At 44.6% G+C, this 27,940-nt stretch overlaps 1 protein-coding gene across 1 annotated transcript; it reads right to left on the bottom strand.

Moving 5' to 3' along the window:
- Window positions 1-63: 63 nt before the first annotated feature.
- On the bottom strand, window positions 64-27,599 carry mthfd1l (methylenetetrahydrofolate dehydrogenase (NADP+ dependent) 1 like). Its single transcript, XM_040160832.2, has 27 exons — window positions 26,960-27,599; window positions 26,035-26,119; window positions 25,724-25,774; window positions 25,566-25,619; window positions 24,832-24,956; window positions 24,166-24,266; window positions 22,460-22,596; window positions 22,038-22,149; window positions 21,680-21,735; window positions 21,483-21,580; window positions 21,174-21,347; window positions 20,790-20,926; window positions 20,448-20,494; window positions 19,902-20,009; window positions 19,547-19,621; window positions 18,803-18,905; window positions 18,028-18,104; window positions 16,615-16,755; window positions 15,888-15,956; window positions 13,033-13,144; window positions 8,442-8,581; window positions 8,012-8,053; window positions 6,631-6,734; window positions 6,328-6,505; window positions 5,751-5,858; window positions 5,490-5,642; window positions 64-922 (listed from the first exon to the last, which is right to left on the bottom strand). The coding sequence occupies exons 1-27, from the start codon at window positions 27,193-27,195 to the stop codon at window positions 833-835; spliced, it is 2,913 nt and encodes a 970-aa protein (XP_040016766.2). The 5' UTR covers window positions 27,196-27,599; the 3' UTR covers window positions 64-832.
- Between the last annotated feature and the right edge of the window lie 341 nt (window positions 27,600-27,940).

Genomic DNA, 27,940 nt, shown 5'->3' with positions numbered 1-27,940 from the left:
ACAAGAAAAAGGCAAAAACAAAGAGTGCACGTGTCTGTAGTTGAATTAAGAATGAACCTTTCACACGGAGAATGGAGCTTCTTTAATAAATTGCTGTTAACACATCACATCACATCACATTTGCAAGACGCAATTGTTTTCTTTATAATAAGCGGATCTGACTGGAGTACCTTTTACAGCAGCAGCAGCAGCAGCTGTGTGTCAGCATGTTAGAGAAATCAAGGCGCGATAAACACAGTTATGGCTTTTGGTGCATAGAGAAGCAAGTTTGTTAAAAATCAAAAGAAGCTGCGCTTCATTCAAATGAAAAGCATATGACGTGCAATAAATTTAGCGCTTTTAAAACATTTAAATGTTATTTTTCTAAAAAATAAAAAAACAGAAATTGAAAGTTCATGAAAACACAAAAAAGTAAACTTAATGACCATTTTCATGACTTAAATTGACCCTTTCATACAAAACAAACAAACAAACACGGAGGTTCAAACGCATTAGCACATGTGATAAAGGTGACGTGGTTCATAGGTGTTCATCTTTGGCACACATTTACTTTACTTGCTCCTGTGGTTTGGAGTGTGTTTGGGCTGCTGGGAGGCAAGAAAGTATTTCCGGTCATAGATGTGGTGGATGGATCTGGGGTTCCCGGGTATAAGAACAGGATGACGCTTTTTAAGTGTGCGCAGAGCGCATCGTTTCAGACCAGAGCCGTGGCACTAAGTGAATGCGGTCGCACAAACTCGAGGGAAGAAATAAAGTCCAGTTACAGAGACGACGGCCGCAACAACATTAGTTACACAACATTTGTTTGGGATGCTTTCTTTGATTGAAGAGATCAGAAGAGCCCGGTGATCTCCCCTGTGACCGGGTCGAGGTCGATGTCGTAGAAACAGGGTCGGGTTGGCAGGCCGGGCATGGTGCTCATCTGAGGGAAACACAGCGAAAGAGGAGGTGAGAAACTTCCCTGGCGGAGCAGATGACTGCAATCAAAATCCAGTTGTTAACCCTTTTCCCATGTTAGGAAATGTTTAATGTCCTTTTTCAGCCCTTTGTTTCAGGTTGTTGTTAAACTTGCTACAGACAAACAACCCACTGATTCCATTTCCATTGTGCATATTAGCAGCTGGTTCATATTCTCGGTCGGTCTCATAAAAATGTCAGCAACGTCAAAACCAAACCAAATAAGATTGAAACCCATAATAAGTGAAACCTCATATTAAAGCCTTTGCCACAACACAGCTGCTATGCACCAAGAGACTCCGTATCGCCCTTTTGAGTAAATGAGAATCAGATCAACCCCCACAGGTTCTATGACTATGATCAAGACTTATTTATGATTGATCAACGCGTCGACAACCTACACTTTAGCACTAATGAATTTAGCCGCACACAATTATGCCTTTGTTCTTACTGTGGCCAAAATAAAGGAAACGGTAGTTACCACACAGATACAAGGCAAACTTTACGGACTGTACACGAACCGGTGGCGTTAATGGAGCTTTCCTTCCCGAGGAATTAGCTAGAAGTAGCTAAAAGAAGCCAAGCGAACAACACAAGTTTAAATGATAGAACACACTAACAACGTAACTGCATTAAGGAAATGCTCCTAAATGAGTACAAGTGATCGACTGTGAGTGGGTTTTTTCCCCTCCGCATTAAGAGTATTTCCTCTAACTCACTTGTTTTGAGTTTCCTCAACTGACAATAATCAAGTACAACATAATAAAGACATTTACTTTTCAAAGTATTTCCGATCGAGAATAAATTGCAGTGTGCAAAAAGCAACATATTTTAAAAGGCTCGCTGCTGGAGGCCGTCCACCTGCACGTTATGGGCGAGTGGGTGCGACGGTGCATGCAACAACCCTGTGGCTGTGACCAGCTGACAACCAACATCTATCCGGGAGATCCATGTGTTGTTTTATTGAGACAAATTCAATAAGGGCGGGGGGGAGGAGGAGGGACGGGGGGGGGAACAGGCAGCAGGCGATTATTCCTAATGGCCCCTTTGTGACGTGCCCAGCAGAGAGCATGTGAGCGAAGGCTCACGCCTACAGGTAACGAGGACAGATAGCGACAGCGCGGCCGCTCAAAATCACATTTCAACTGCAGCGTTTCCTGTATGGAAAAATGAAAAGATGGACTTGGTTAGTTCATCCGGGGGGGGGGGGGGGGGGGGGGCAATACTTTTCCCTCTCCTGAGACTCGGCCACATCCTCCCGTCCGAGCAATAAAGGGAAATCATCTCGCTCGTTAGACAGGGAGCGACATTCTTCGCGTGCCTCCTTTCATCTGACCCGGGGCCAGTTTTATGGGCCCATTAGTGGAAATGAGACGGGAGGAAGTGAGCAGCCAATTTCCTGTCTGAGGAAAGGCTGCATTTAAACGAAGGGACAGTATGAAGGGAACGTGCTTACATAATGCGACGGAGGGGACGCCAAGTGCTGACGCTCTGCGGCCCAATGCAAACAGACCGTTACGCAACGGCGACCTGACGACCTCCATCACCACAGATGACTCCGGCTACGTGCAGATTTGAAGGAATTTAATATCAATGCATCTCCTTTTGATCTAATGGGTGCATTAGGAAGAATGATGGCAGAGCGATCACTTAATATCGACATGTCCGAACACTAATTGCTATGCGGGAGAAGCTGCTGAAAATATTTCCCATTGACGTCAGGTGACTCAAGCTAAATCTACAGCAGGATGTAACGGTGCTGTAACGAGACCACCTTATCTGCATCAGGTGGTTTGGTAGCCACAATATCGGGTTCTTTAATGAAAAGTCCAAAAATGTACAAGGACGTGTATTTAAAAAAGGTAGACGAAAGAATTTAGGGACATTTGTCAAGAACCATCGAAACAGTCAATAGTAACTGTATTTAATGTTCCAAACGAAAGCATCATGGCTTCATTATGCATCACAAAAAGCAGCTTCCTGGTCGTATTTAAGCTTCTAAACGGGACTTAAGACCACAGAATTGAGCTGTAATTACAATACAATGTGGTCAGAAGACTCATGTACAATGCATGTAAAAGCAAAGTAGGACTGTAATAAAACCTTGATATTCATTCTCCCAAATATTTTTGGTTGCCGTTTGGTTCAACGCATCAGGCTGCACATTTAAATATCAAACCGGTGCTAAAATGGGAAGAGTAACCGTCTAACGGTCACGGTCTTGGTGGCAACAAAGGAGGTTCTGTTCTGCTGGTCGCCTCTGCCGGTCTGAGAACAAGTTGGCACTCGCAAAGTGACACTACACTCCGCGGCTAAAGTTGGAAACTCCACTCGGCCAAATAAGTCCCTCTATTGTACCAAACACAATGCGTCTTTGTCAGAGGAAACCCTGGAGGAGACAATGTAGCTGGATTTCTACCCCCCACGGACTCTGGAGAGGGGCCTCGGTCAACAACGGCACAGTTGCTACACAAAAGGATCGAGGAGATTATGGAATTGTGCCATTTAAGATTAATGAACCGTTCGAGGGAGGAAATGTGCAAATTACAGTCTGTGTGAAAAAAAGCTAAAGGGATTCTCCTTAAGTGTTCGTCTCGTGAAGTTGCTTCAGTGGCTTTGCATGGAATGAATGTTTTAAATTACCCATTGACTAGAAAGGAAGGGTTACATTGGCGGGATTGAAACATTCATTATTTCCCCAGGGGAGCACTTTGAATGTCACCGGGACAAGTTGCAAACATTTACTCTGCAGGTCAAGTGAACAATAACATGTCACACATTCAACAATAACATATTTGAAGCAGGGTTTCTCTGCACAGGCACAAAGCTTCAGGCTGCAGTCCTAGAACTTAAAAACGGATTAATTCCGGATGGGACCGCGCAGCGCTTAAAGCCCATCGGAGCCCTTTTGGGTTTAATGCTGCACGGAAGGCATTTCTAACGGGATATGAACTCTAAAGAGACCTATTGTTCGGCCTGCGACCCCTCCCTCACATATCTGAAGAATGACATCAGCCGCTTCCTGATTCTTCACCCTGTAAAGACCCTTCGTCCACTCCCCCTCCTCAGGACCTACGGTATTGAGACCCGTCTTCCTCGCGGGGTCCCGGGTGCCCTGACACTAAGAAAAACGGCAAACATACTGTACAGATGTTGTAAAACAACGATGTTTGCAATGCTTGAAAAGCATAACAGAGAGCCGTAGATGCTCGGCCCCTTTTACATGCTCGCCTGTCTTGTTCCCTGTAAACAATCTGACACAGTCTGGAAAGAGTTCCCCAATATGATGTAACATTTGAACACCATGGGGCTTTTAACCAAATATCTATTTGGTTGAGGTTTGGCTTCAAACCTCAACCTTCAAAGAACAATCTGGGGGCTTCCTTTGGGTTGGGAGTCACAGTTCAAGGGTTGTCATCCTGCCGGCGGCTCCGCGGGGCCACAGCAGATCAAAGGGAAGGTCGGGAGACCGGACAGGCGCCACAACAAGACACTGCCGTGCCTTCCCAGCATGCTCGGTGTTTGACACCTCCGCTCCGGCGTTATCAAAGCCCCCCCCCCCCTCACCTCAGGGCACTGGTGAAACAGCAGGGGGGCAAAACGCTAAGGAAGCCACTACCTTCCTGCCCAGCCCCAGAGGCTTTAGGAAAACTCATCGAGGTCCTATTTCTCATTGCAGTTTGCTTGAATTTAGAAGTTAAAAAAGTACAGTTCAGGCTTTTAAGGAGTTAATGACTGAGACATCGAAGTGAGAAGTCAGAGTCGTGTTTGCGCTGATATTACAGTAAAGGTGAGGGCGCCATGTCGTACAGTTAAGATTTATGGTCTTGTGCCGTAAAAAGCCACTGAAAGCTGCATTGACACGTTGAAACTAGATTCCCAGTGAAACACTGACGTAGGCGCGTATGGAGGCTGTGTGCACAGGGTCATATCATAAGCTCATCTTAAACACTTCGCTATGATTTCCTGTGGAGCAACAATGCCACAATCTTTGGTTCGAAGCCAAAACACGTCCTAAGCCCTCCGGGTGAAGCCGTAACGCGTTCCAGATTTCACTTTAAACCTAAATAACAGCGTTTCTTTGGCTACTTGGGACCAGTGAAAATACTTTGTGGAATATGAAAACCTTTCAAGTTGATATGGAACTTGTTAACAAACAGCTGCTTATTAACACAGCCAGCTGTTATGGAGAAACAATATCAGTCACTTGAGAGGTGGGTTTGTTTCTATGTGGTAAATTAGGTCCAATAGTCCTGTTAGCTGTGCCTTTTTATTTTTTATCACCATCTCCTGTAGAAGTACACGTCAGACTATTTTGCTGCTAAATGTTCACCTGTAAAGTGACTTTTTACAGGTTAGTTGCCAACGCTATAAGAATCTAAACACATTTTGCATTCAAATCTCCGCAGTGCAGCCTGATATCAAGTGCAGCCTACAGAACTTATTCTGCCCTGAGGTTCCGGTCCTTAACGACGACGCCGTATGTGCATTACGTGGATTACAGTACATGCGTGCATCACATCTTTACATACCGTTCCCACGAGCGGGTAGATGAAACCAGCACCGACGCTAGCGCGGACCTCTCTGATAGGCAGGACAAACCCAGTGGGTACGCCCTTCTTGTCAGGCATATGGGACAGGGACAGGTGAGTCTTTGCCATGCAGATGGGCAGTGAACCATATCCCTAGTTAGAGGCAAAAGAGAAACGATGGTGCAGGTTGAGACACGAGATGAGACAGATTGAGGGAGATGATCTGTGGGTCGGTTGTTACTGCAGCAGCAGTGATTTCACCTGTTTATTGTAGTAATCGATCTTGTCCTTGGCCTCTGGAGACAGCTCAATGTCGTCAGCTCCGTATACCTTTTGTGCGATCGTTCTGATCTTCTCGGTTATCGGCATCTTTGGCGGGAAAAAAAACGTGCGTCAGAGAAAGGTGGAAAGAAACAAGCCCTCAAAAAGGGAATAAATGAAGAACTTGGAATTTGCGAATCCACAGCCGCGTGACGTCAAGATTAATAACAGCGATGAAAATCATGCGCCATGTTTGACGTTTACTGTTGGACTCGTACCAGACACCGCATTCCTTTCTTAATACTGCAAGAATCTAGGATGGGTGAGATTAGCGAACATAATTCTGTTCCTGCATACTAGAGTCAAACTCGCTGCACTGCTTCTGCTGGATCCTCCTTTTTCAGAGAGACTCTCGATTGTTCTCCTCCTCCCCTCCACCCTTCAAGTCACCGCTCTACCAAGACTCCGGGTCCCCGAGGTCGTCTGTCCCAGCACACAGGGCTCTTCTTGACCTTTGACCACACGCTGGACGTTTGTAACAAATGGGACGAATTCTCCGGCGGCATCTTGCCCTCACCTCGATGTCGTACAGGAACTGGAAGTTGCCCGGCCTGCTGGCCGCCTCGTTCACGGCTCGGGCCAGATCCAAGGAGCCCCGGCCGCCCTGCGCCCAGTGGTGACACGGCACCGCGTCCGACGCGCCGCACTCTTTGGCGATCTGACACACAAGGTCAATCTCCGCCTGGGTGTCTGTCCTGAAGGATCACCAAGGGAAAGATATTCAGCGGGACGCTCGCTGTCCGCAAACAGATGGCGTACATGACTGAAAACATGGTGAGTCATGCCGGCCCGTGATCCAGGGTACCCGGATGCGTCTTACTTAAAGACATTGAGTGCCACCACGACCGGTACCCCAAACAGGTGTGCAATCTGGATCTGCTTCCTGAGGTTGCTTCGACAACCGCCTGCGACTAGACTCAGGTTCTAGAGGAGAAACGGACAAAAGAAACAAAGCAAAAGGTCAGGAATGTATTATTTTAAAATCAACTAAAACACGCTTGCCGGCCGCCCCCCCCTCACCCCCCCCGTGTATTAAGACCGGTAGTGTCCTACTGTGTGCAGCTATTCAGTCATCACTCTCACATTGTACACCATTATGTGCAGAAGTCCAGTTATTTCAGAGAACATTAATTGCACATTGTGTGACTCGTTGGAAGTTTGATGGCAGTAATCCAATCTTGCACTTTGTGTGTGTGTGTGTGTTTGTGCGTCACAGCAGTGAGGCCATACAGGTCCAATAAATTCATTTCCATGGCTCTGTTTTCCCAAGTACTTCTGGTTTTCATTACAGGCTTCACAATTAACTTTTACTGCTTCATTATTTACTCAGCCGAAGCAGCCTGAAAGACCAGTGATTTGGGCCAGATATGAAAACACACACATCAGTTTGCTCAGACGCACCTTCACAGGAAGGTTGTGTTTGTGCAGTTAATCAAATAAGTGCTCTTAACCATGTTAGCTTTTACTTTTATGTTTCCAGTATTCTTTCATTACTTTTCATGGACATAAATTTGTGCATCGGCTACATAACAAAAAGGAGTCAAGAGTCAAAGAATCAATGTCACAAGAGTCACACTATATCTTAACTCAAATTAATGACACACTGCGGCTGTCGGGTAATACGACCTGAAAAGTTGTGTTTTCACAAGACGTCAACATTTTTGATGACGGACGGGGGAAGCACTGCTGCGAGCAGCGGGTGTCACGTTTTGTCCCTGGGGGGGAAGTTAGCTACCTTGTTTGTGTTGGCTCCACCATGTTGGAAATGTTAAGCGTTTTACTACACGTCCCACATTTTGCAAGTCCCGCAACGCACTCTGTCTCGAGCCATTCCCTTTAACCACACGTCCAAGTGAAGACATTTCAATCCAAAAAAGTTAAAAGCCGCAACTCAATGTATCATCACTGATGTAGGATGTTTCTCACTCGATCCTAACTGGGCACATTGCACTGTTTTATACAGTTTTTTGGCAAAAACAAACAGCTAAATGTAATAAAAGAGGCTTAGTTAAAGATTTGGAAGATTGGAGGAGATGGAACAGCTCCCAGACCCTCCTGATCAAATACGTCATAACTTGTAAACACACATCTATTATTACTATTACAACAATCACCACGTCTCCCTTGTTTGTCCCAGTGGCTACGCTTCTTATTTTTTCTGTCTATTTGGGTGCATTTATGCGTCTGTGAATGGCTCATACCTCATCAATGTACTCTCTGGGAAGAGGGGCCCCAGCAGACACCTGGAAAACAGACAAAGACAACAAATATTCACACACTTTAATAATGAGTAACAACCAGCAGTGTATCACCTTATTTCCCATCTAGTTTGGACGATAATATTGGAACACACAAAGTAAATTTGTGTGTACACATCTGCAGATGAACATGTACTTATAGAATAGCAATTCAGTCAAAAGCACGGCAGCTTCTTCATGACCATAAGCAGCACGTTACTGGGTGTGTTTGTGTGCATTATTGTGTCATATTCTAGTTTAGGTTGCTGGAAAACATTGGTGCCACTGATTGATTCTACCACATCAGAAGAAACGCGTGGGTGGGGGCCGGGCTGCAGGACTCCTTTGTGTTATTCTAAAAAGGACAGTTGTCCTAATGACAGAAAAAACTTACATTCGGTCCACCGCCGTGCATCTTCAGCGCTCGGACCGTAGCAACCAGCACCACCGCGTCGGGCCTCAGGCCTGAAGCCCGACATTTGATGTTGAAGAACTTCTCCATCCCGATGTCCGCTCCGAATCCGGCCTCCGTCACTGCGAGGGAACGGGTGCATTTTAAGAATCGTCACAGAATTATACGTCAACCTAACAGTGCATCACTCACACACACAAACAAATAGTCCTCCTGGAATCACGGCCTCGTCGGGATACGGTTTCCTACCACGTATCGTCTGTAGACGAAGGCTGCGGTGGATTTGGAGCGTAACGTGTTTAGTGAGAACAACTTCTGGAGATTTTCTTTCTTTGCTTCCATTTAAAGCAGCCTGATGGGAACAACGGCATTTAAACCTTGGAGAGCAATACGCATTGCACCTCCCCGCCCCCAAAATGGTGTCTGGTTTCAGGGAAATACAGTTTGAATTTCGAATAACTAATGATAGACGTGACTGCAGTTTTAGTTTCGGCCCTTCAGTCGAGCCCGAGAGGTTTCAGAACTCCACTCGGATGACATCAACAATCAAACCCGTAAAAAGAAAGCTGCTCAGTCAGAAAAATAAATCAGCTTTTAAAAAAGGAAACAAAGTCTTTATAAGATAACAATGAGATCAGCAGAGAGAGAGAGCGAGAAAATCAGATCTCAGTTACACAAGAACTGGCAACATGGAGGAAGAAGGCTGGTTTAGTTAAACTCTGGATTCCCTGAGCTGTGCAGCACAGACGTTTCCCACAGTGAGAGGTGCACTTTGCTGAACATTAGTACAAAAACAGCTGCATTCTCATTCTGCGTGAACTTTGTGAGGGCGGCCTCGCACCCGGACACAACGAACAGCCTCGGGTGCAATTCAATTAAAAACGACGATATTGACAAACAAATTCAATTGACGTTTAAATATGATGTTGTTCACGTTTGGAGGTTTTATCTAAATGCCGCCTGTTTTATAAGCACAGTTAAGCTGCCATGAGAGAATCATTTGGATCAGTTCCCTAAGGATGGAAAATATATTACATTATTGATTCTCAACGTGGAAAAAAAATAACATTTTGGAAAAATGGATTCTTTGGTTACAGTGGTTGAGGCCTCAGCGGGAAAACAAGTCTCTCCCTCTCTACAATGTAACTAGACTATGTGTGGCCTCCACCGCTGACAGATAGCCGGCTATTTCTCGTCAACCAGCCTGCCAAGGAAAACCTTCGGGGGGGGGAAATCAGGATTTGCAGATATTTGTGTGATGACCTCCCACCAGCTCGCCACAGGAGTGCTCACGCACTTATGCATCGCAGCAACGCGAGGACAAAGAATGGAAGGAAAGACGGCGAGTACACAATGACAGCGAGTAGACATCACACCCGGCAGGAGGTCACGAGGAAACGCTCGCCAGCTTCCCGTTCTGTGTGGCGGCCTTGAAAACGGCGAAAGGGCGAGAGGGGAAGACGAGGTCGATGCAGTGAGTGACAAGGGAGCCGGATGGCGTTACCGCGACGAGTCAGCGCTTCGGTATCGACCTCCAGGCCGGTTGTTGCATTTAGTTAGTTAGTTAGTTTAAAACTATTGGAAAAATGTATTTTAAAAAGGCCCAAATCCTTTTTTTGGACTATGGCCTTTTTCTCAAAAAGGGATAACTTGTTTTCAAGTGGCCCTTAATTATAGTCGACATGCCAGCGGCCAAATTGTCCGGTTAAATTAACATTTGATCTTAAAAACTATTACTAGTTGCTAAACACCAGTTTAAGGCCAACTAATCTGTAAACCTACACATCATTTCTGTACTACTTCTTCATGTGTACATTTACAGCTACATGCAATGGCGGTGCCCATGTTCCCGGTCTGGAAAAGCAGCCATGAGTGCGATAACAGGAGCAGGGAAATGTACTTCCGTGAATGGGAACAGCAGAAAAATATAGATTTTAGCTACCTGAAACACATTTTCATCTAAAACACCACCCAAAGAACAATATTAGTTTAGGTGAACAGTACATTAACAATATTTTCACTGCGGTTACGTTTCACTCTCAGTTCCCCGTTTGGGAAAATATTGTGAATAAAGCACACGTCATGAATAATAATCATCAGCTGTTCTGGCGTCCGTCCCACGAGTGTCTTTCCAAACGTTTGGTGTGTGGAACGGTCACTTTAATGCACTTATCTTTAGGGATTATGTTCTACTAAATATGTGTATTGCAAACACAAATAGGATGGAGAATTTTAAAAAGTAGATTTTCTTTTCAATGTGGCGTCAAAAGGGGTTTTCCAGTGAGGTTTACACGCTGATTATATAATCATTTCTCAGGGGCGACTTCTCTAAAAAGACCAAATGATTTGTCGCTTTAGTTTAAAACCACGTTGGGGGGGTTTGACTGCGTTCAATACAGCAGACTGCTAATGACACAGGAATCAATCACATCCAGCATGTGGGATTCATCTCACAGCAGCCTCCTCGTCGCAATAGCAGCATTTTTCAATTTTAAGTCCAGATCTCAGAGTGACCCACAATAATACAGAGCATGATGAAGGGTGTCTGGGAATTTATTTACCCCCCCCAACAAGCCTCACCGAGTTCACAGCGAGTTCATCTACTTCCTTCAGCACATGAGCAGAGTTTGTAGAGATAATCAAAAAGGGGCCATAAATTATTATTATTATACATTTTAATAAAACATTGTAAGACGCTGTGTTGTGGTTACATCAGTGTCAAAGACAAAATGAATAATAACAGTTGGTTTGGGTTTAATTTTAGTTTCATGTTTTAATTACCCTATCCATTTCTATGGTAAGAATTATTAAATCAGTATCAGATTTATTAATTCTCATTATGCTTAATTTCTTAAGAACGAATTCAATTTAAATTTCTCATTATTCTTAATTTCTTAAGAATGCCATAATTTCCTTTAGCTTATTCATTTAACCGTTTGCAACGATTTAAAAAATACAAGTGAGGTGAAGTGAGGGTTTGTCACAACGGTGCACATACAAATATTCAAGAGAAGTGGAATTATTTATAAGACTCAATACAGAGTATTATTAACACTATTTCAATATTATATATGAGGAGACGTTTGGTTTTACACATGCATTAACCGATTCTAGGGGTGTGTGTGTGTGGGGGGGTTGAGTGCAGCAAGAATACTCAAAAAAAAAAAAAATTCACCCACATATATATAACAATGGCATTCTTTTGGACTTCCTTCTAGAAACAGTATCTGGGTCTTAAGAACTTAATAGCTCACCGTACCACACAGCTGGAGTACCGTTTTAGCCCTTTTTGTGTTGAAAACAGCTGCCGGCCGTGTCACACGCCGACGGGAGCAGTGGGTGAACTGGGGATGATAATTCTCTTGTCGGTTTCACATTACGCACAGTTGAACGCTTATTGGGAGTGAAAATATCAACCCAAACATAGTGAACAACAAACGTACCCGTACGTTTACAAGCATAACAATCCAATGAATATTTTAAATCGGCGCTCATGGACTTGTGGTGTGGTCATGCATGTTTTCTTGTGCAGCGACGGATTACTAGAATTTCATTTCACCTCCAAATATAGTAGTACAGATAGCCAAAGCCCTTCAGACGTCATCATCCTGATTCATTTTGGCAATTACTTCATAAAAATCAGGACTCGGTCCAGACTGCATTTGCAGGTATATTTATTTACTCAATTTCGCTTGAATGATCCCTTTCATTGGAGCCAAATAAGGCAAAGTGTATAGCGTCAGATGAAGGCCTGAGAGGGAAAGGAGTGAGTTCTTGGCATACCTGAGAGTCTGGTAACAAACACACCAACAGGGAAAGGGAGTGCAGGGAGTGCGCGGAGTGGGGGGGGGGGGGGGGGTGTAAATTGGTGGAGTGGAGAGTTTGGGTAAAAACCGCACACGAGCCTCTCTCCGCTCCAGTGTTGTGAAACCCAACTCTCTGCTCACGCTGCACCGGCTCACAGATGACAGCTTGTGTCCCGTTCCCTTCCACCGGTTATTGCCCTCCACAGAACCCCCCCACCCACCCACATACATCAAACTCACCCGACCAACCCAACGACGCACACATGCACATTCCAAACATATTTCTGCAAAGTAAAAGAGGACAGAAAGTGGGCAGCGGGATAGATGGACGGATAAAAATGGAAATGCTCAAGTATGCTTTGACGTTGAAGGGATTAGTGTGGTTTACTCTAAAGCATTCCAGTGGCTCTGAAGATTATCAATCAGCTTCCTTCCTCTGCTGGGCTTCTTTTTTTTTTCCCACAGCAATCTTTCCTGCCGTTTCCTAGAGAGTTACACGGCACACTAGTCATCCAGGGGATGAGCGAAGGAGGAGAGAAGCAGAACTATGATGAAAGTAGAACCGAGGTCGTAGAAGCAAGCTGAAGTTCACCACCGGTGTAAACCGTAGTTTAATCTGCATGGCTAGGAAGCTTGGGCCTGCACATCCGGGGTTCCCAGACTCAGCTATTAACATCTCGCGGTCGGTCATCCTCTGGAGGCTTTGTGGTCGTGCGTGTGTGTGTGCGTGCGCGTGCTGGATCTGTATGCGCGGGTTGTGTTCTCACCCACAAAGCCGTCCCGTCCAACCAACTTCAAAGCCAGCTTGTCTGCCAGCACGGAGGAGTTGCCATGGGCGATGTTGGCGAAGGGCCCAGCGTGCACAAACACTGGCGTACCCTGCAACAATAAGAGGGGCACAAAAACACGCAGGGGAGGGTTCAGAAAACAGTGCAACCCACCCGACCAAGTTCAAATAAAGACTAACTCGATCTAAATTCAATATCTTTCGGAAAGATGAATAAATGCTGAAGTGTGGCTACGCTGTGACTGTGACTGAGGTCGTATAAGCAGCAGGCTCGAGTTGAGGTACTCAACTGACGTGGAAGCCCGAATACAGGCCAAGCCCCCCCCTCCGCCCCCCCCCCTGCAAGTCTGGAGACACACACACTAAAAGAATTTTAGAAGTATAGGTTACCAGATATCACGGTTTATCTGCACACTACTCTCTGTTGATGTAACATCTATCATATTGCCTGTACCTGGATCAGGCTTCACTCAGAGACTTCACAGAAATGTGTTCAAAATGGATGGATATTCATGCAATGTTTTCACAACATAGTGAAGTGTGTAGCTTTCTCTTCATGTGTGTCATGTGCAATTTACTATGGACCCACTTATGTTGTTCTTCCAAGGTATTGGCTGTTTGGGGCTGTTTGCACTTTAGCGTTAACAAGCAGAATAGAAATACTATGTTAGAGTGCATGACTAATAATACAAATCTCGTATCGATTTTATAAAAAACTAATGCGTTTCCTTCTCAATCGAGTGAAATTCTGCTGATAACAATTTAAAGCCACAGCGGCAGTGAACTCATCCTAAAAGGGTTTGAATGCCACATCCACTCAAAGATGGAAGCTATTTTGAGTGCATTGAGCGAGACGAGGAGAGAAAACAATCCTGCCGCAGACTTGATAAAAAAAAAATAAAGGAACAGAAATGACAAAAGAAGAAAACTGTGGAAAAGCCACCTGACCCATTGTTGAGCTGCGTGTGAATTCCTTGAGGGAAGTAAAAAGGAAGGATGGGAAGGACTGATTTTCTAAGCTTTTGTTTGCATACCTCTCCCCCTGCCCGCATAAACAGCCTCCCCTCAGAGGAGTAAATCAGCCATTTAACAAGGCAACCGCCGTCTATTTGTACATGAAAACTAGTTGAAGGGATCCCAGCAGTATCCAACTACAAGCAAACAAGGAAACGAGCGGCAGCTGGGAGGAAAAAGAGAAAGACTAAACATTAAAAAGACAAAAAAAAGAGAAATCCTTTTAGTAACCATTTCATTATTATTTTCTGTATTCAAAAGGAAAGTCCACTCAAGTCCTACATTATTCCCATCTGTGTTTCTCCTCCTGAACTTTTAACATGAACCAGTTTACACTTTCCACCTACGTACAAGAGGGAAAGAGACGGGCAGTTAATTAGCCTCAACAGGTTGTTGAAAGCGGAAAGATGATAAAATTCAGGTCAGTCCCCTTTCCCACTCCTGAACGAGAGCGTTATGAAGGAAAAAAAGGGAAATGCACAAGAGAGGGAAACCGTGACGTGATCTCCGTCTTCCTGTTTTTGTTAATCTCTCGTATGGTCCACTACGCCGGCTCCAGAACCAGTGCCACACTCATAGGGGACACGAAAATGATTCATAGACAGCACACAGATTCAAAGTTGTGGTCAGTGGCCTGATTGTCTATTCCTCCTCCACTGCCTCTCGCTAGGAAAGATGCATACAGGGAGTAGGATAAAAAAATTACCCCCTTTCTTCTTGAGAAAAGCTCCAAACCCCATCTGAATCAACACAGAAACGTGTGCTCCAACACCCACACACACACAAAAACAAACTGGCTTCCACATGCCAAGTCCACTCTCCTGTGTGAATCTGTATTCAACACAAACAATCACGAGCCAAGAGGGCACGGAGGGCGCAGGCAGCCCAGCTGAACGGAAAGTTCTCATGGAGCTACGAGGGCCTGCCGGTGGCCGATACCAGTCCCCTGACCGGAGCCACAGGAAACTCTGTCACACAACACGGCCGCAATGCTTCCTCAAAAAAAAAAAGAAAAAAAATACATATCCACACATATTTGCTGCATGCAACACTCCACCCCCTCTGTGTTTATTTTCTCCACCCAATTGCCATGTGTAACAAAACTCTCAAAAACCAACAAACTATCAAAAAAATAGTTCAGCAAAACACAAACCTTCTGCTAACATCGTTAACTTGAATGACTTATTATAAAAAAAACACTGCTAATATGTGAACGCCCATGAACCGTACTACTTAATACAGTCTAATAACAGTTAGAGGGCTCGTCTTCTTTCATGTGGGCTTTCGCCATACCAGAGAGGCCAAAGATCAATAGTAAATGCCTGGTTTGTTATTGATACATTGCATGATTTCAACCTTCCACTCCGCTGCTCTCCATTTCCCCCTTAATCACCTCGAGGGTTGGGCTTTTTCCCTCTAGAAGAGGGGAATAAATATGTGCTCATGTTCCTGAGTGACCACGTGTCCACTCATCCAACTGTAATGTCTCATAAACCCAATGAGAGCCAGATGCTGCGAGCGGCAGAGTTATGGTTCAAGTAGTCACAGGGACTTAGGACACAATGAATCTGCACGGGAGGGCTCCACCTGTCCGCTACACTCCTCCCAGCTGATCAGAAGATAACAAGCTGCGGGAGGAAAAAGTCAATTCATCATGCTTTCTTAAAAGCCCTCGGCGGAGCGCTCGCTCTCGTCTCTCTGACAGCGGATTTTGGCTGTAATGAAACCTCAACGTCCCCGGCGGACCGCCAGCCTATTCATTCCACGGGACATTCACCTGAAGATAACGACTATTTAAGTGGGGTTACATGCGTGTCTCACCTCGAGGGTCTGCATCAACGTGGGCTTAATGGCATCTTTCATTAACACCGCCAGGGCTCCACTCACGCCCTGACAGGCAGGAAGGGGGGGGGGGGAAAACAGAAAAGGGAGCGGGGATGGAAACAAGAACGAGTTAGATGGATTCAGATAAACATTTAACCTCACTGGAACCTCGTATTCATGTACAGACGGGTTAAATGGTCGTCCATTACAGTTTTTTAATGCCACCACAGTCCATTTGTAGGTGCTCGCTTTCTAAAATATGTCTTGTCTGCAATCTACACACACAGACACACACATTTAGTATACACACACTCGTACTGCATTGCCTCACCGGGGCCGGGTCTAAAAAAGGCGCGGTGATGTTTTTGCAACGGGCCTGATCAGAAGACTAATGTAACTCTATTAAGCGATCCTCCTCTTCGACTCGGTCTTCTGTGCAAATCCAGAACCAGCTGACACCTATATTAGACGTGCTGTTTTGAAGAGGGGAAGTGGTGCTTTAAGGGAATCTGGGTAAACCGGCAATGTTTAAACAGCAAGTTCAACATATTTTGTACGTGTTTTTTTGCATTAAACACAGACAAAGGCCCGACGCCACATGAAAGTCTCTCCTTTGCAATTGGGAGATGTAGTGATGAAAATCCAGCTGTGAGCTGGTCAGCGTTAAAATTCCCACACTCTCTCTGAACAAGAGGACCACACACAGTAACACACAAACACACACCAGGTCCTCTGCGGTGACGGGCTGTCCACAGCGACTGGTGCCCACCACCATGCGCGCCAGACGCCTTTTCATGTCCTCCAGGCCGTCCGCCAGAGCCAGGATGGCCATGATCTCGCTGGCCACTGCGATGTCGAACCCGGTCTGCAGAGAGAGGAACAGTAACATCACGCACAATGTGAACTACAAGGCCGACACACTGCAGTGGACGCACCCGGACTACGAGAACATTCAGATACATTTATCAACCACGAAACATGGTGTGAAATCGTGTGCGTGATTGCAGTTACGATGCAAAGCAGCTTGAGAGGGAAGTCGTAGGATTATGACCTAGTTTTGCAGGATTCTATTATCACGTAGTGTTATCAACTATTTTAGTCGGGACTTTCCGTGTTGATTTGTGTCAAACTAAAAAAAAAAATGGATGGAATGTGGAATTTCCTATGGGAAGAGTATGGAAAAACCAAGGCAGTGTCCCTTGCACGTCAAAAGAAACAAGAAATAGAACTTAAACCGCATCAATCCACCGAGGAACACATTTCTACTCCCAGCGATAATGCCCCGAGGGGCTATAGTGTGTCCAGCGCTGGAGGAAGGACGAGGACGGAGGAATGAGAAAGGAAACAGAATGGAGGAACTGATGGCGGTAAATGTAAACATCTGCTGAACTAGCTCAGAGGCGGTTCCAGGTGTGTGTGTCTTTGTGCGCGAGTGTGAGTGTGTGTGAGTGTGTGGGGGTCACTTTTCTTCTCCTTCAAACATTTGCTTTCACTTAAGCCCGTTTGCTTCCCATTGAGGTGAAGTGTTTATTTACAGGATTTCATTTAGCCGTCATTACTGCAGACATATGGATGAAATACACCCGGGCTTAATCATAAAGAGAGAAGATGGTAAATGGAGGAGAGTGTGTGTATTAAAAAGATTGTATATAATCAGAGTTTTCTTATACAAGTACCTCTAATAAATGCAACTCATGCTCCCATAAAGGGGATAGTTGAGATGTTTAGAGGTGGGGTTGTAGGGATCCATAGTGCATTACCTTCTGTGAATGTTTTTGTTTTATTGTGAGGCTTAAGTTCGTATACGGTGCACGTTAACCGATCTCCTCCAGGCTGGGAGCGCTGACCGTTCTCCACAGTGGGCATTACGTTGACTGTGTTTACGTGCCTCATGCAGGGCCAATTCAGAACATCTCAACTACCCCTTTAAAAATGACACTCAGCAAAGCAAAGCCTCTGCGATAGAAAAACCTGCAGTGAAATCAACATTTGTCATAAAGGGAAATGAGGAAATATTTGCAATGAATGGATCATAAATGAAGGGATAACCTTCGGTTATCTCACAGATGCACAAACAAAGCCGGTGGGTGAAAAACATTTCAAAAGGAATGATTGTGAAGGCACGAGGGCAGCATACCTCTCTTATCTGTCCTTTTTCAGTGCTCGCCTGTCCCACTGTGATCTTCCTCAAAAAACGGTCATTTGTGTCAACAACTGGAAAACAAAAGACAAAAAGAAAAAGGTTTAGTTTCCTGCTCATTTCTCCAAAAAAAATCTGCAACTTTGAGCCGGAAAACTGTCATTAAGCCAATGACGGAACACAATTTATTTAACCTGGATGCCTGAGACATACAAAAGATTTATGTTTTTACAGCCTGATCCTGCATGAATGTAAAAAATAATTGACACAAAAGATTCTTATCAGTTATAGTCGTGGATGCCACACTGAAGATGAGGGATTTGCTACCTAAAGTTTATTCCCTCAGGACTTGGCCTACCCTCCGATAATGTGGCTCTACTGTTGTTACAACGAGCCCGGGGAACCCCATTAGTCAAACATTATCCTCATGTTGGTTTGATGTATTGAAAGGGAAAGTGAAAAACATGGTTTGTTTCACGAACACATAGACACACAATCGCAGGCGCATAACATTAGGTTGTAAATCTGTTTTTAATCTCCACGGTCCGTCTTTTAAAAGTGCCCTCCGGAGCCACTGGAGTAAATACCACATCAGTCATAGCAAGAGCCCAGCTGGTTGTTCTCACTGATGACTTTGAAGCAAACACGGCTACCACTGAGGCAGCGGTTCCCATTCCCTGCATGCGCACAGCTCATGACTTCAGAGCGGTCGCATTAGGCGCGTTGAATCCATATGAAGGTCCCCCCCCTTCCACACACTTGGATTAGATACCTCTCTGCCAGGTGATCTTCGAGGGGTCAAGGTCAAGACGAACAAAGGTGCTGACTTCCTGCGGTGTCAGAGACGCGGGATCTGTCTTGTTAATCCCTAGACGCTGGAATCGAAGAGACAAAGACCGTTAGAGGATCATCCGCGAGTGCGTTGTGATGCGTGTGTCAACATTATGGCTTCGGTCCCAGCTGTGCAGCTACTGCCAGATACAGTTACTTTCCTCCCCCCAAATACAAGTAGCGGGACTTTTCTTGTTGCGTCCACATTAGCTGGACGCAGGATCGCCCCCCGGCATGTGTAAACAAAATCAGAATCAATGACTATGAGTCGATCAGCCCGCCGTCAGGTTCATGCGCTTCACTGGGAGTGATCGTTTAAATAGACACAACTCTCATCTCTCACTTGATCCATTAAGACCAATGAATATTTTATAGTCTTTTAACTTCTCCTCCAGGAGACTTTTATACAGGAGGACAGACGGACCATTGATTTATGATCAAACTCCATCTCCAATACATAAGTCACTTGTGTTTTATCTAGCATGACTTGATATTAGGCATTCTTCATCAATACCGCAAAAAACAGCATTACTTGTAGACGTATAGAAGCTTCAGGCAACATAGATTTGGGAGATGAGGATACGGTGAAGAATTTTTAAGGCTCACTGAGGTCCCCTAATGGCTGAAAGGGTCTTTTTTTTAAATCACAGTTGCTAGCAATGGTTGTTGAAAGTTTTGGACTTACACGAAGCCTGGAGATTTGGATGGGTGAAAATTGTCTGACTCCATTCACTGAAGGTACGAGTCTATTGTACAGGCCCTTGAAGGAATGAGGAAAAAACAATTTAATTACTTCACATTTATACGCATATAAAGTACATTTAATTGCACATCAAGGGATTAAATAGTTTTTGTGAATAGAATGCATTACTCCAAATATAAAAAGCACTGCTGTTGGGACTGATAAATGTAATTGGGACATAAAAAGCATGCTCTTACATTCATTAGTTTATCTGCTTAGTAACACATGTTTAGGGCTTCCTTTTTTTAAACAACGAATAACATCTAATCAACATAATCAACGTTATTACTGAGGTCACCTTGTCTGACTGCGTCGCCTCGTGAAGCATTCTGGCATCGATAGCTGCTGCCACCAGGTTGTTGGATGCTGTGATGGCATGAATGTCACCAGTCAGATGGAGGTTGAACTGAACAGAAGAAGGAAAACCACAAAAAAACAGGAATGACGTACAGAAAGAGTGTGAAAGAGTACACATTGGAGCTCTGGGTGGCACCAGTGGAATTACAGTAAAATGACATGGAATTCAAACAGAGTAATTGACTCATGGTTTCAGCTCGATCGCGAAAAGTATTCCGGCATATTTTCTCCATCTTTAAATGAAACTAAATATTGTAAAGATATGGATTTTTGCTACGAGCAACGAAGACTGCAGCTTTAAAATCGCGCTGTTTCCATCTCACCCCTCCTTCCCCTCACGGACAGCGATTTGTCAGACAATAATATGCCAAAGCTCCAGGAGTTGTGTCCGTGTGCGAACACTATTGCGAGTCCCTGCATATCTTAAGTCTTTGAAGCCTGCATTAGTCCCGCTGGGCAGCTTTGAGGGTGTCTGTGTGTGTCTTACCTCCTCCATCGGGATGACCTGGGCATATCCCCCACCTGCGGCTCCCCCTAGGCACAAACGAGAGGAAACACAGTCAGACGCAAGCCAACGGGACGGGGACGCACAAAAGGAGGAATGCCGAGCGGTGTAGTCAGAGTGGAGCGCTGCACCCCTGCACAGGGGGCAGCAGGGTCTGAAATGCCAGCCCCACACTGACAAAGATGGCCGATCACAGTTACTCGAGACGTTCCCAAATGCTCCTCGGGAGCCTGTCTCTGGCCTCTTCCAAAAAAAGCACAGGATATATCATGAGCAACTAGCATGGTGGGGGAAGGAGGGGGGGCTTAAGTAGTGATTACTGACCTTTGACCCCAAAGGTGGGTCCCTGGGAAGGCTGTCGCAGACAGGCAAAGGAGTTGAGCTTAAGGTGGGCAGTGAGGGCCTGGACAAGGCCAATGGTCACCGTGCTTTTGCCTTCGCCCAGTGGAGTGGGAGTTATACTAGACATACAGAACATACAGAGTATTTTACAATTCCACATCTCTTCATTTCGAGTCTCAATCACATCTGTAGCAAATTCATTGACACATCGTGTTAAACTTAATGCCATAAAAGGAAGCAGGGGCTGAGAGACGGCTCACCCTCGTTACCTTGCTTTGGACCAGTCAAGATTACTTTCTTTTGCATCACAAATATATGCGGAACAGATTGTTAAGAACAATGATTCAGTTAATAGGTCACACGCACCCGGCAACCAGCACATATTTCCCATCGGACTGTTCGTGGAGGCGGTCTAACAGAGAGAGTCGGACCTTTGCTTTGCTCCTGCCGTAAGCTTCAAGCTCTTCTGGCAGCAAACCAACCTCCTCAGCCAGCTGGTCCACTGACTTGGGTGTCTGAGCTCTGGAGATCTCTATGTCACTAACAAATACAGAAAGGTGGACGCATCAGTCTCGTGCACTTTGATTTTAATAGTGCCAAATGAACAAATGAACTTAAAGAACAATGTGGCATGAGAAAACACCCTGATAGACCCTGACAGATACTAGTCCATACCTTGGTACAGGGGTCAGGGGCTGCAGTTTGAGGCTGCGCAAATGCCAGGGTTGGTACTGCTGCTCCTGGAGCCACCGACCGCAACTATGCACCACGTTCTAGTAGACACAGAGGGGAGACAATGAGGTAGGTGGCTGAAGAAGAAACGGGCAGTAAAAACATGGATCGATAACGGAGACAGAAAGGAGGAGACGCACCTGTGTTCTGTAAGCGGCTGTGAGGGACCCCAACCCCAACGCAGCGGCATGTTCATCTAAGAGAAAAGCAAAAAAAACAATGATATGCTGCAAATACTTTCTATCTAACAGCTCTATAATGCATAAAAAAGTCAATAAATTTGTTTTAAATGCAAACTAAACTAGTATGTCGATGGAAACTGCATTCAAATTCTTTATTCCGCTATAATCCCACCGAATCTATTCTGAAAAGTCATGCAGCAAAGGGCCACAGCTCCGATTCAAATCCGGGCTGCTGCAAGAAGGACTCTGCCAAGTAAGATACCTGGATGCCCCCTGCAGGTGATTTCTAGGACTATCACAATACATTTCACACTACCTGACTCCAGAGTCGGCGTACAGCGGATGACGGCAGCCCCTGGTTTGACCCAGGTGGAGGGGAAATCCACAATCTCAGCTCCCAATAGGACCACAGCGTCCGCCTGCATCACCTTTGAAATAAGGGAAAAAAACAGTAAGAAAAAAAAGACTATAGGTAAAGCAAAAGAACAAAGATTGATAAGTTACGAAAATTCATAAGCATAGAAGACGTGTGTGTTTGAGGGCATGGAGCATAAGAAGTCTTTCTAATTATAGAGCCATTGTTTCAGCGGTACGTCTTTCCAAACACAACAGGCCGTGCTACAAACCTTTGTCAGCCGTGTTTTACGTCTCCTGGGAGGAACTGATTAACACGTACATTTATACAAAAAATATAAATGTTGAGTAAAACGTGTGGAGAGTCGCACAAAACGCACACACCTGACTCTGGAGGTTCTTGGAGCTGCAGTGACTCTTGAACGCTACCATTCCACTTCTTTCTATCAGGCACTGCAGGGCCACCCCGAAGGGCCCTTCTCCTCCGACCATCAGCACAGCTTTCCCTTCCAAAGGACCATCTGCAGGAATAGTTCGATGAAACATTGGGGCATAACCTCTCATTCGTGCAGTAAGTGTCTCATTTTTCCTGGACTGGTAAATATTGCGCTAATAGTCAAGTCTATTAAAATGAGGACCATGGATGGAAATGACTTACTGCATAGTACACACCAAATGAAATTTTGTATTTTTAATTTTAGCTCATGTAATATTTATTTAATTTCTACTAACTGTTTATTCATTAGTTTGTAATTACTCACTTATACATTTCATCCCTCTAAAATGTTATCGGATTTTTCCCCAATTATAATTTTTTGTAAATAGACAATATTTGTCTGTAATTGGATTGTTTTTTTCTTGTCTGTGACGCACAAAAAAAAAAAAAAATTTGAAAAGTTGCTATTTAATAGCTTTGTGTTATAATTACAAATAAGGTGTGCTGATTTGTGGCACTTTACACATTATATGAAGGGCATTTACATGTAACCGCAGTCAAAAAAACTTGAAACCTTTCGGAAAATAGGCCATTGGGTTAAAATAATCTGATGTCCCTGAACGCAGGTGAAGAAGGCAGAATGTGGGACATTTTGGGTTTGTATTGCTGACTGTGGCTATTCGCTTAGTTGACCAACTGGTATATATTTAGAAATGCAACACCTTGTATACTACTGGAACTGGAACACCCAGTCTTCATTTGCAAGACATTGCATGTTGACAAACTGCATTACGTTGGCAACTAATGTTAATTTTATTAGGAACTCTCAGAATAACTGTGACCCTGTGTACACCTGAACTTCGACCCCTATCTTCTGAACCTCGGGGTGGGTCTTAAATTAGTCCCAAACTCAAGTCTGGTGCTCAGCATTTTTTCTTGTGCAACATTTATGGAGCACTGCAGTTTCCCCAAATAAGTCCCAAAATGTATTCTAGAAGCAGCAAGACACACTAGCGTATGTTCTACACGCTCATTTGTAGTTTTAATGCACTTGTTAAAATTACCGTAGAATTCATTAAATGTTTGAGTGTCCAATTTTCTTAACAGCTTGAGTACGGTAGTGAATCAGGAGGATTCTCAGTTGAGAGGTGCACGTCTACTATTTGCAATCAGCATTCTGCAAAGCCCCCATTTCTCTATACGAGGAAATATTTTTACCTGAGAGTTTCAACCTGGATAAATCAGTGAGAGAAACATGGCCTTTGAAGAAGACTGATTACTAATAACTAAAGAAATTGAGACAAGTGTAAAAGTGTTTTTGATTTGTCTGCCTCTCTAGCAAAAGACCCGCCACTATTATTGGACTTAAAAGTGGGTTATATCAGAGAACTTGTGAAAATGACGACATCCAGCGAGGACTTATGTCTAAACATAGAAAATAGTACATTTCTGTTATTTAATGCAGTTATCCCATGCAAGTAACAAGTAGGATCTTGTGTATCACAATACTAGTGATAATTAGGAATTTCTTCTGTTCCAGCTGACATTAAATTCATTTGTTCACCTACAAATGCATTTTGCATGCTTGGATGTCTCTGACTCCTTTCCGAAAGAAATGCGAGCACCATTACAGCCATGACGTCCGTGTGCATACCATGTTTCTCCAGCAGAGCGAGGACGGCACTGGCTACGGGCGGCACAAAGCCTTTACTGATGTCTCCTCGCACCAGGCGGCCCATATTCAAATCGGATATCCTATGAACAAGAAAAAAGAGAAGAGAACAAAACAAATCATATTTTTATATTATATGGGCACTGCATTGAGGTGTCTTGTTAGGTGCAGTGACAGTGTTGTGGTAATTCAGAGGATTTAAACACGTGATTTACGCGTAATTTAGTCAACGGCAAAGCGCTACACTGCTGAGTAACATTTCATCACTGAAGAGGGATCTCGAAAGAACGATACAATCTAATTTTATATTGATCGCAATTATTTATTTTTAACATAATTTGCTGTCAGTCGAGCCATCGCTACTCAATCTGTGCTGATTGGCGAGGGGGCCTCGCAGATTTTCCGCATTCACACATGTGCTGAAGTCACACGCTGCCTTTAGGCGGCCGTGATTCTGAGCAGCCCCTTTCTAATTAAGACAACCATGTGAGTGAATACATTTGTCCCTGTTGGGAAGGAGAAACTGGAGCGTTAATCAACATGTCCGGTCATTTTAAGGGACTACGGATGCAATACAGTTAGAGACTTTTGCATGAGATAACTGAACACTGTTATATTCCATGCTCATGGTTAGCTAGTTGTTTGTACCCATCAACGTCCTTCTCCGGTTTGAGTGTGTTCAACACCCGACTGGTGAGTGAAGCAGGGGGGAGGTGGAGGTAGACTCCGTGCACACCGGGGTCTTCGTTGAGCTTCAACACCTCTTCTACGATCTACACAAAGACAAAACACGCACAAAAAGAGTGTTTTAATAAGTGGTAGTGTAGCAGGAGTTGTTAATGGTGCATCTGCAGGTATGAGTTCTATATTTGATATTTTGAGACATAAAAGAACAGATTAAGAACAAGTGGAACCAATAAGTTCCACTTATCAAATTGAACTCGCCAACATGTTCAATGTCGGCATTGAAAGGGCATAACATTTTTTGGCATTTTCTAAAAATGGAAAGAGGAAAGATGTGTAAAAGACGATGGTGAGTAAATACAGAGGCCTTTAGATGGAGTTGGAATTGGAAGTAAATCATCCGCCTATTTACAGGGTTTCTCCTTTCTAAAGAGTCAACTTCAACATGCGCAAAGAGAGCCACAGCTTAGAGGCCGCATCCCATCCCAAGTAATAACATTTTAAGTAAAACACTAAAATAAAATAAATTGAAATTTAAGGAGTAAGTAAGTGGATTAGGCCATTTACAAATAAATATATGATTTAGTAAAGACAGGTTTGAAGATGATAAAACTGTAAAAGAGGCACTGATTTTTCTGATATCTTCTTCTTTTATGAGCTGGGGGAAAGTAACAAATCTGTGGGTCAGCTTCACTTACTTCATCTTCACTGCACCCCTTTTCCAGACAAATCTGGGTGATGTTTAAGCCAATCTGTGGACGTACAGGGACAAACAAAAGGAGGGTTAAACTCCATGAATAATTGTGCAGATCTGTGAAAAAGCCTGAAATGAAGAAACACCAAAACAAGAACCTACCCTTCCTGCAATTTTCTTGCTGATCTCCAACAAGCGGTCGTCTTCACCTGCCTTTGAGAGAACAAAGAAAATGTGCTTAATGGAGAATGTGGACGCCTGAGGACAAAGGTATCTTTATTGGCTTTAAACAGACAATCCTTAGGTGAAAAGGGTAAATTAACACAAATGAAATGCAGCTACCGAGCACCAGTATTCCATGCTATGTTTGGCAATACAAGATCCTTCCACAAAACTGTAACGTGCACATGTGCTTACACAGACTCCCTTCTACAAGGGGAAACACAAAACCCACATTTGATTTTTTGTAATACCTGTATAATGGCTAACAAAGGCTGGACCGTTGAATTTCTTCTCTGCAGAGCCAACATGGCCTCCTTGGTGCTCCGAACCACCTCGCTACGAGAGAAAACAACCTAGTTAGCAATGACCATTCATATATTTAGGTTTTCACTTAACGTGAAACACACAGACAAATATGTGAGATTTTGGATTTTGGAAAAGGTAACACCAAAAAGGAGAGAACATTTAGAATGGTTTATCCTGAGTTTGTGGGCGAACATAGGAAGAAAGATGGCAAACTTATTACTATTATACGTTATTATTATCCCCCCCACCCCCAATGGAACCCATACAAAATATGTAATAGTGATTTGCAGCAGGTAAAGGCACATCACATCCAACTCGAATAGGTACCATCACAATATAAATAAATATATAATAACTTTATAAACACAAAATATCCATTGTGTGGTTTTTACCCATCGCCGAAGAGCGTTACTGCCCACGTGACGAATCGTGGGAGGAGCCAACATGTAAACGACCCCGTTTCCACACCGAGCTACTCTGCTGCAGAGTGTAAACATTGTCACCATCAAATAGGTCCGAACAAACATGTCCGACAAAACATGTCCGACACAGTTAAAATAAAAATAAGAAATATACAGCACAACCCTTCCACTCATGAACGCGTTTTATTATTATCATCATCTCTATCCTCTGTAAATCCAGACACTGTTCTAGCGCGGTGCGAATGGCAACCACGGAGAAAAGTTACATCAGCTTGCTGCAGTCAACCGCTTTCGGCTACACGTGCGGCCATGAGACCGGAAGCAGCGGCGTGCCACGCTGACTGTACGGGATCCTTTTATCGTTTGCCGGTAAAACGCGTGCGAAGACAACAGCAATTCAACAGCGTGATGTCCGGTCGCACACACACAAACAAACAACACACTTTACCTCAACGAAGTGTCGTACTCAAACCCGTCCTCCTTTCGGGGTGGGTTCCCGAAGTGGACGGCCGGTACCGGGTTGTGACCTCCGCGGGAAGCGGCGCTCGCCGCCCGGAGGATCACCCGGCTGTGGGTCGGTAACGCCGGGTGGCATCTCCGCGACAAGCCGCCGACCCCGCTTCCTCGGCGGGCTGGATGTATCCGAAGGCTCCCGCAAGCACTGCGAATTATAGACAACTTCATGGTCGTTTCTTTTAGTTTGTGTGTACTGGTGATGGTCTCAGCTTTCCTTGCTTGGTCTCGGAGGTGGTTAGCAAGAAGGACCCCGCCCCCCGGAGGGTAAAAAAATAAAGTTGAAGTGGCAACAGGGTCCTGATGGTGGTATGCCGTCTTCAGGGGAAATCGGATATCTGAGTACTCTGGAGGGATTACGTGAACAACCCCTTAAACCCCGTTTATGCTTATGTGTTTTCAGAGAGACGCAAGAGCCCCCTGTGTGTCTTTTTACACGTGCTTGCGTCCCCTGTGTGTCGACACGTGCGTCGACACATTTTCATGGCTCCTGCAGACCGCAAGGCTGCGATTGGCCTGCTAACTGCATCCTTTACGGAGTCTCGCATTTCCGTTTTCATAGCACAATACCGCCATTATTAAAAGGAAGAATGTTTACGAGATAACGGATCAGATTGAAGAACTTTTGTCAGAAGAAATGCAGAAATATGACCGCTTATACAAGCCGTCATTGGCGGACTATAAGGACGCGCGGACGGCATCTGATTCATGGAGGGAGGTCTCCACAAACGCCGGTTTGCCGGTCGAGGTGTGAACAAAGTTGTGGAGGGAAATATGGGACGCGATGAAATGCAGCAGTGGCGATGCACGGGGCAATAAAGTCTGTGATGAATAAATAAACAAACCAACCAACGACTTCCACACACAAAGACGCGACTCTCTAGGTCGTCTTCGACAAAAAACACGTTAATCCACC

The sequence above is a fragment of the Gasterosteus aculeatus genome, chromosome 18, assembly GCF_964276395.1.
Source record: "Gasterosteus aculeatus chromosome 18, fGasAcu3.hap1.1, whole genome shotgun sequence".
NCBI lineage: Eukaryota > Metazoa > Chordata > Actinopteri > Perciformes > Gasterosteidae > Gasterosteus > Gasterosteus aculeatus.
The sequence above is the reverse complement of the archived record's forward strand: the minus strand, read 5'-3'. Positions and strand labels throughout refer to the sequence as shown.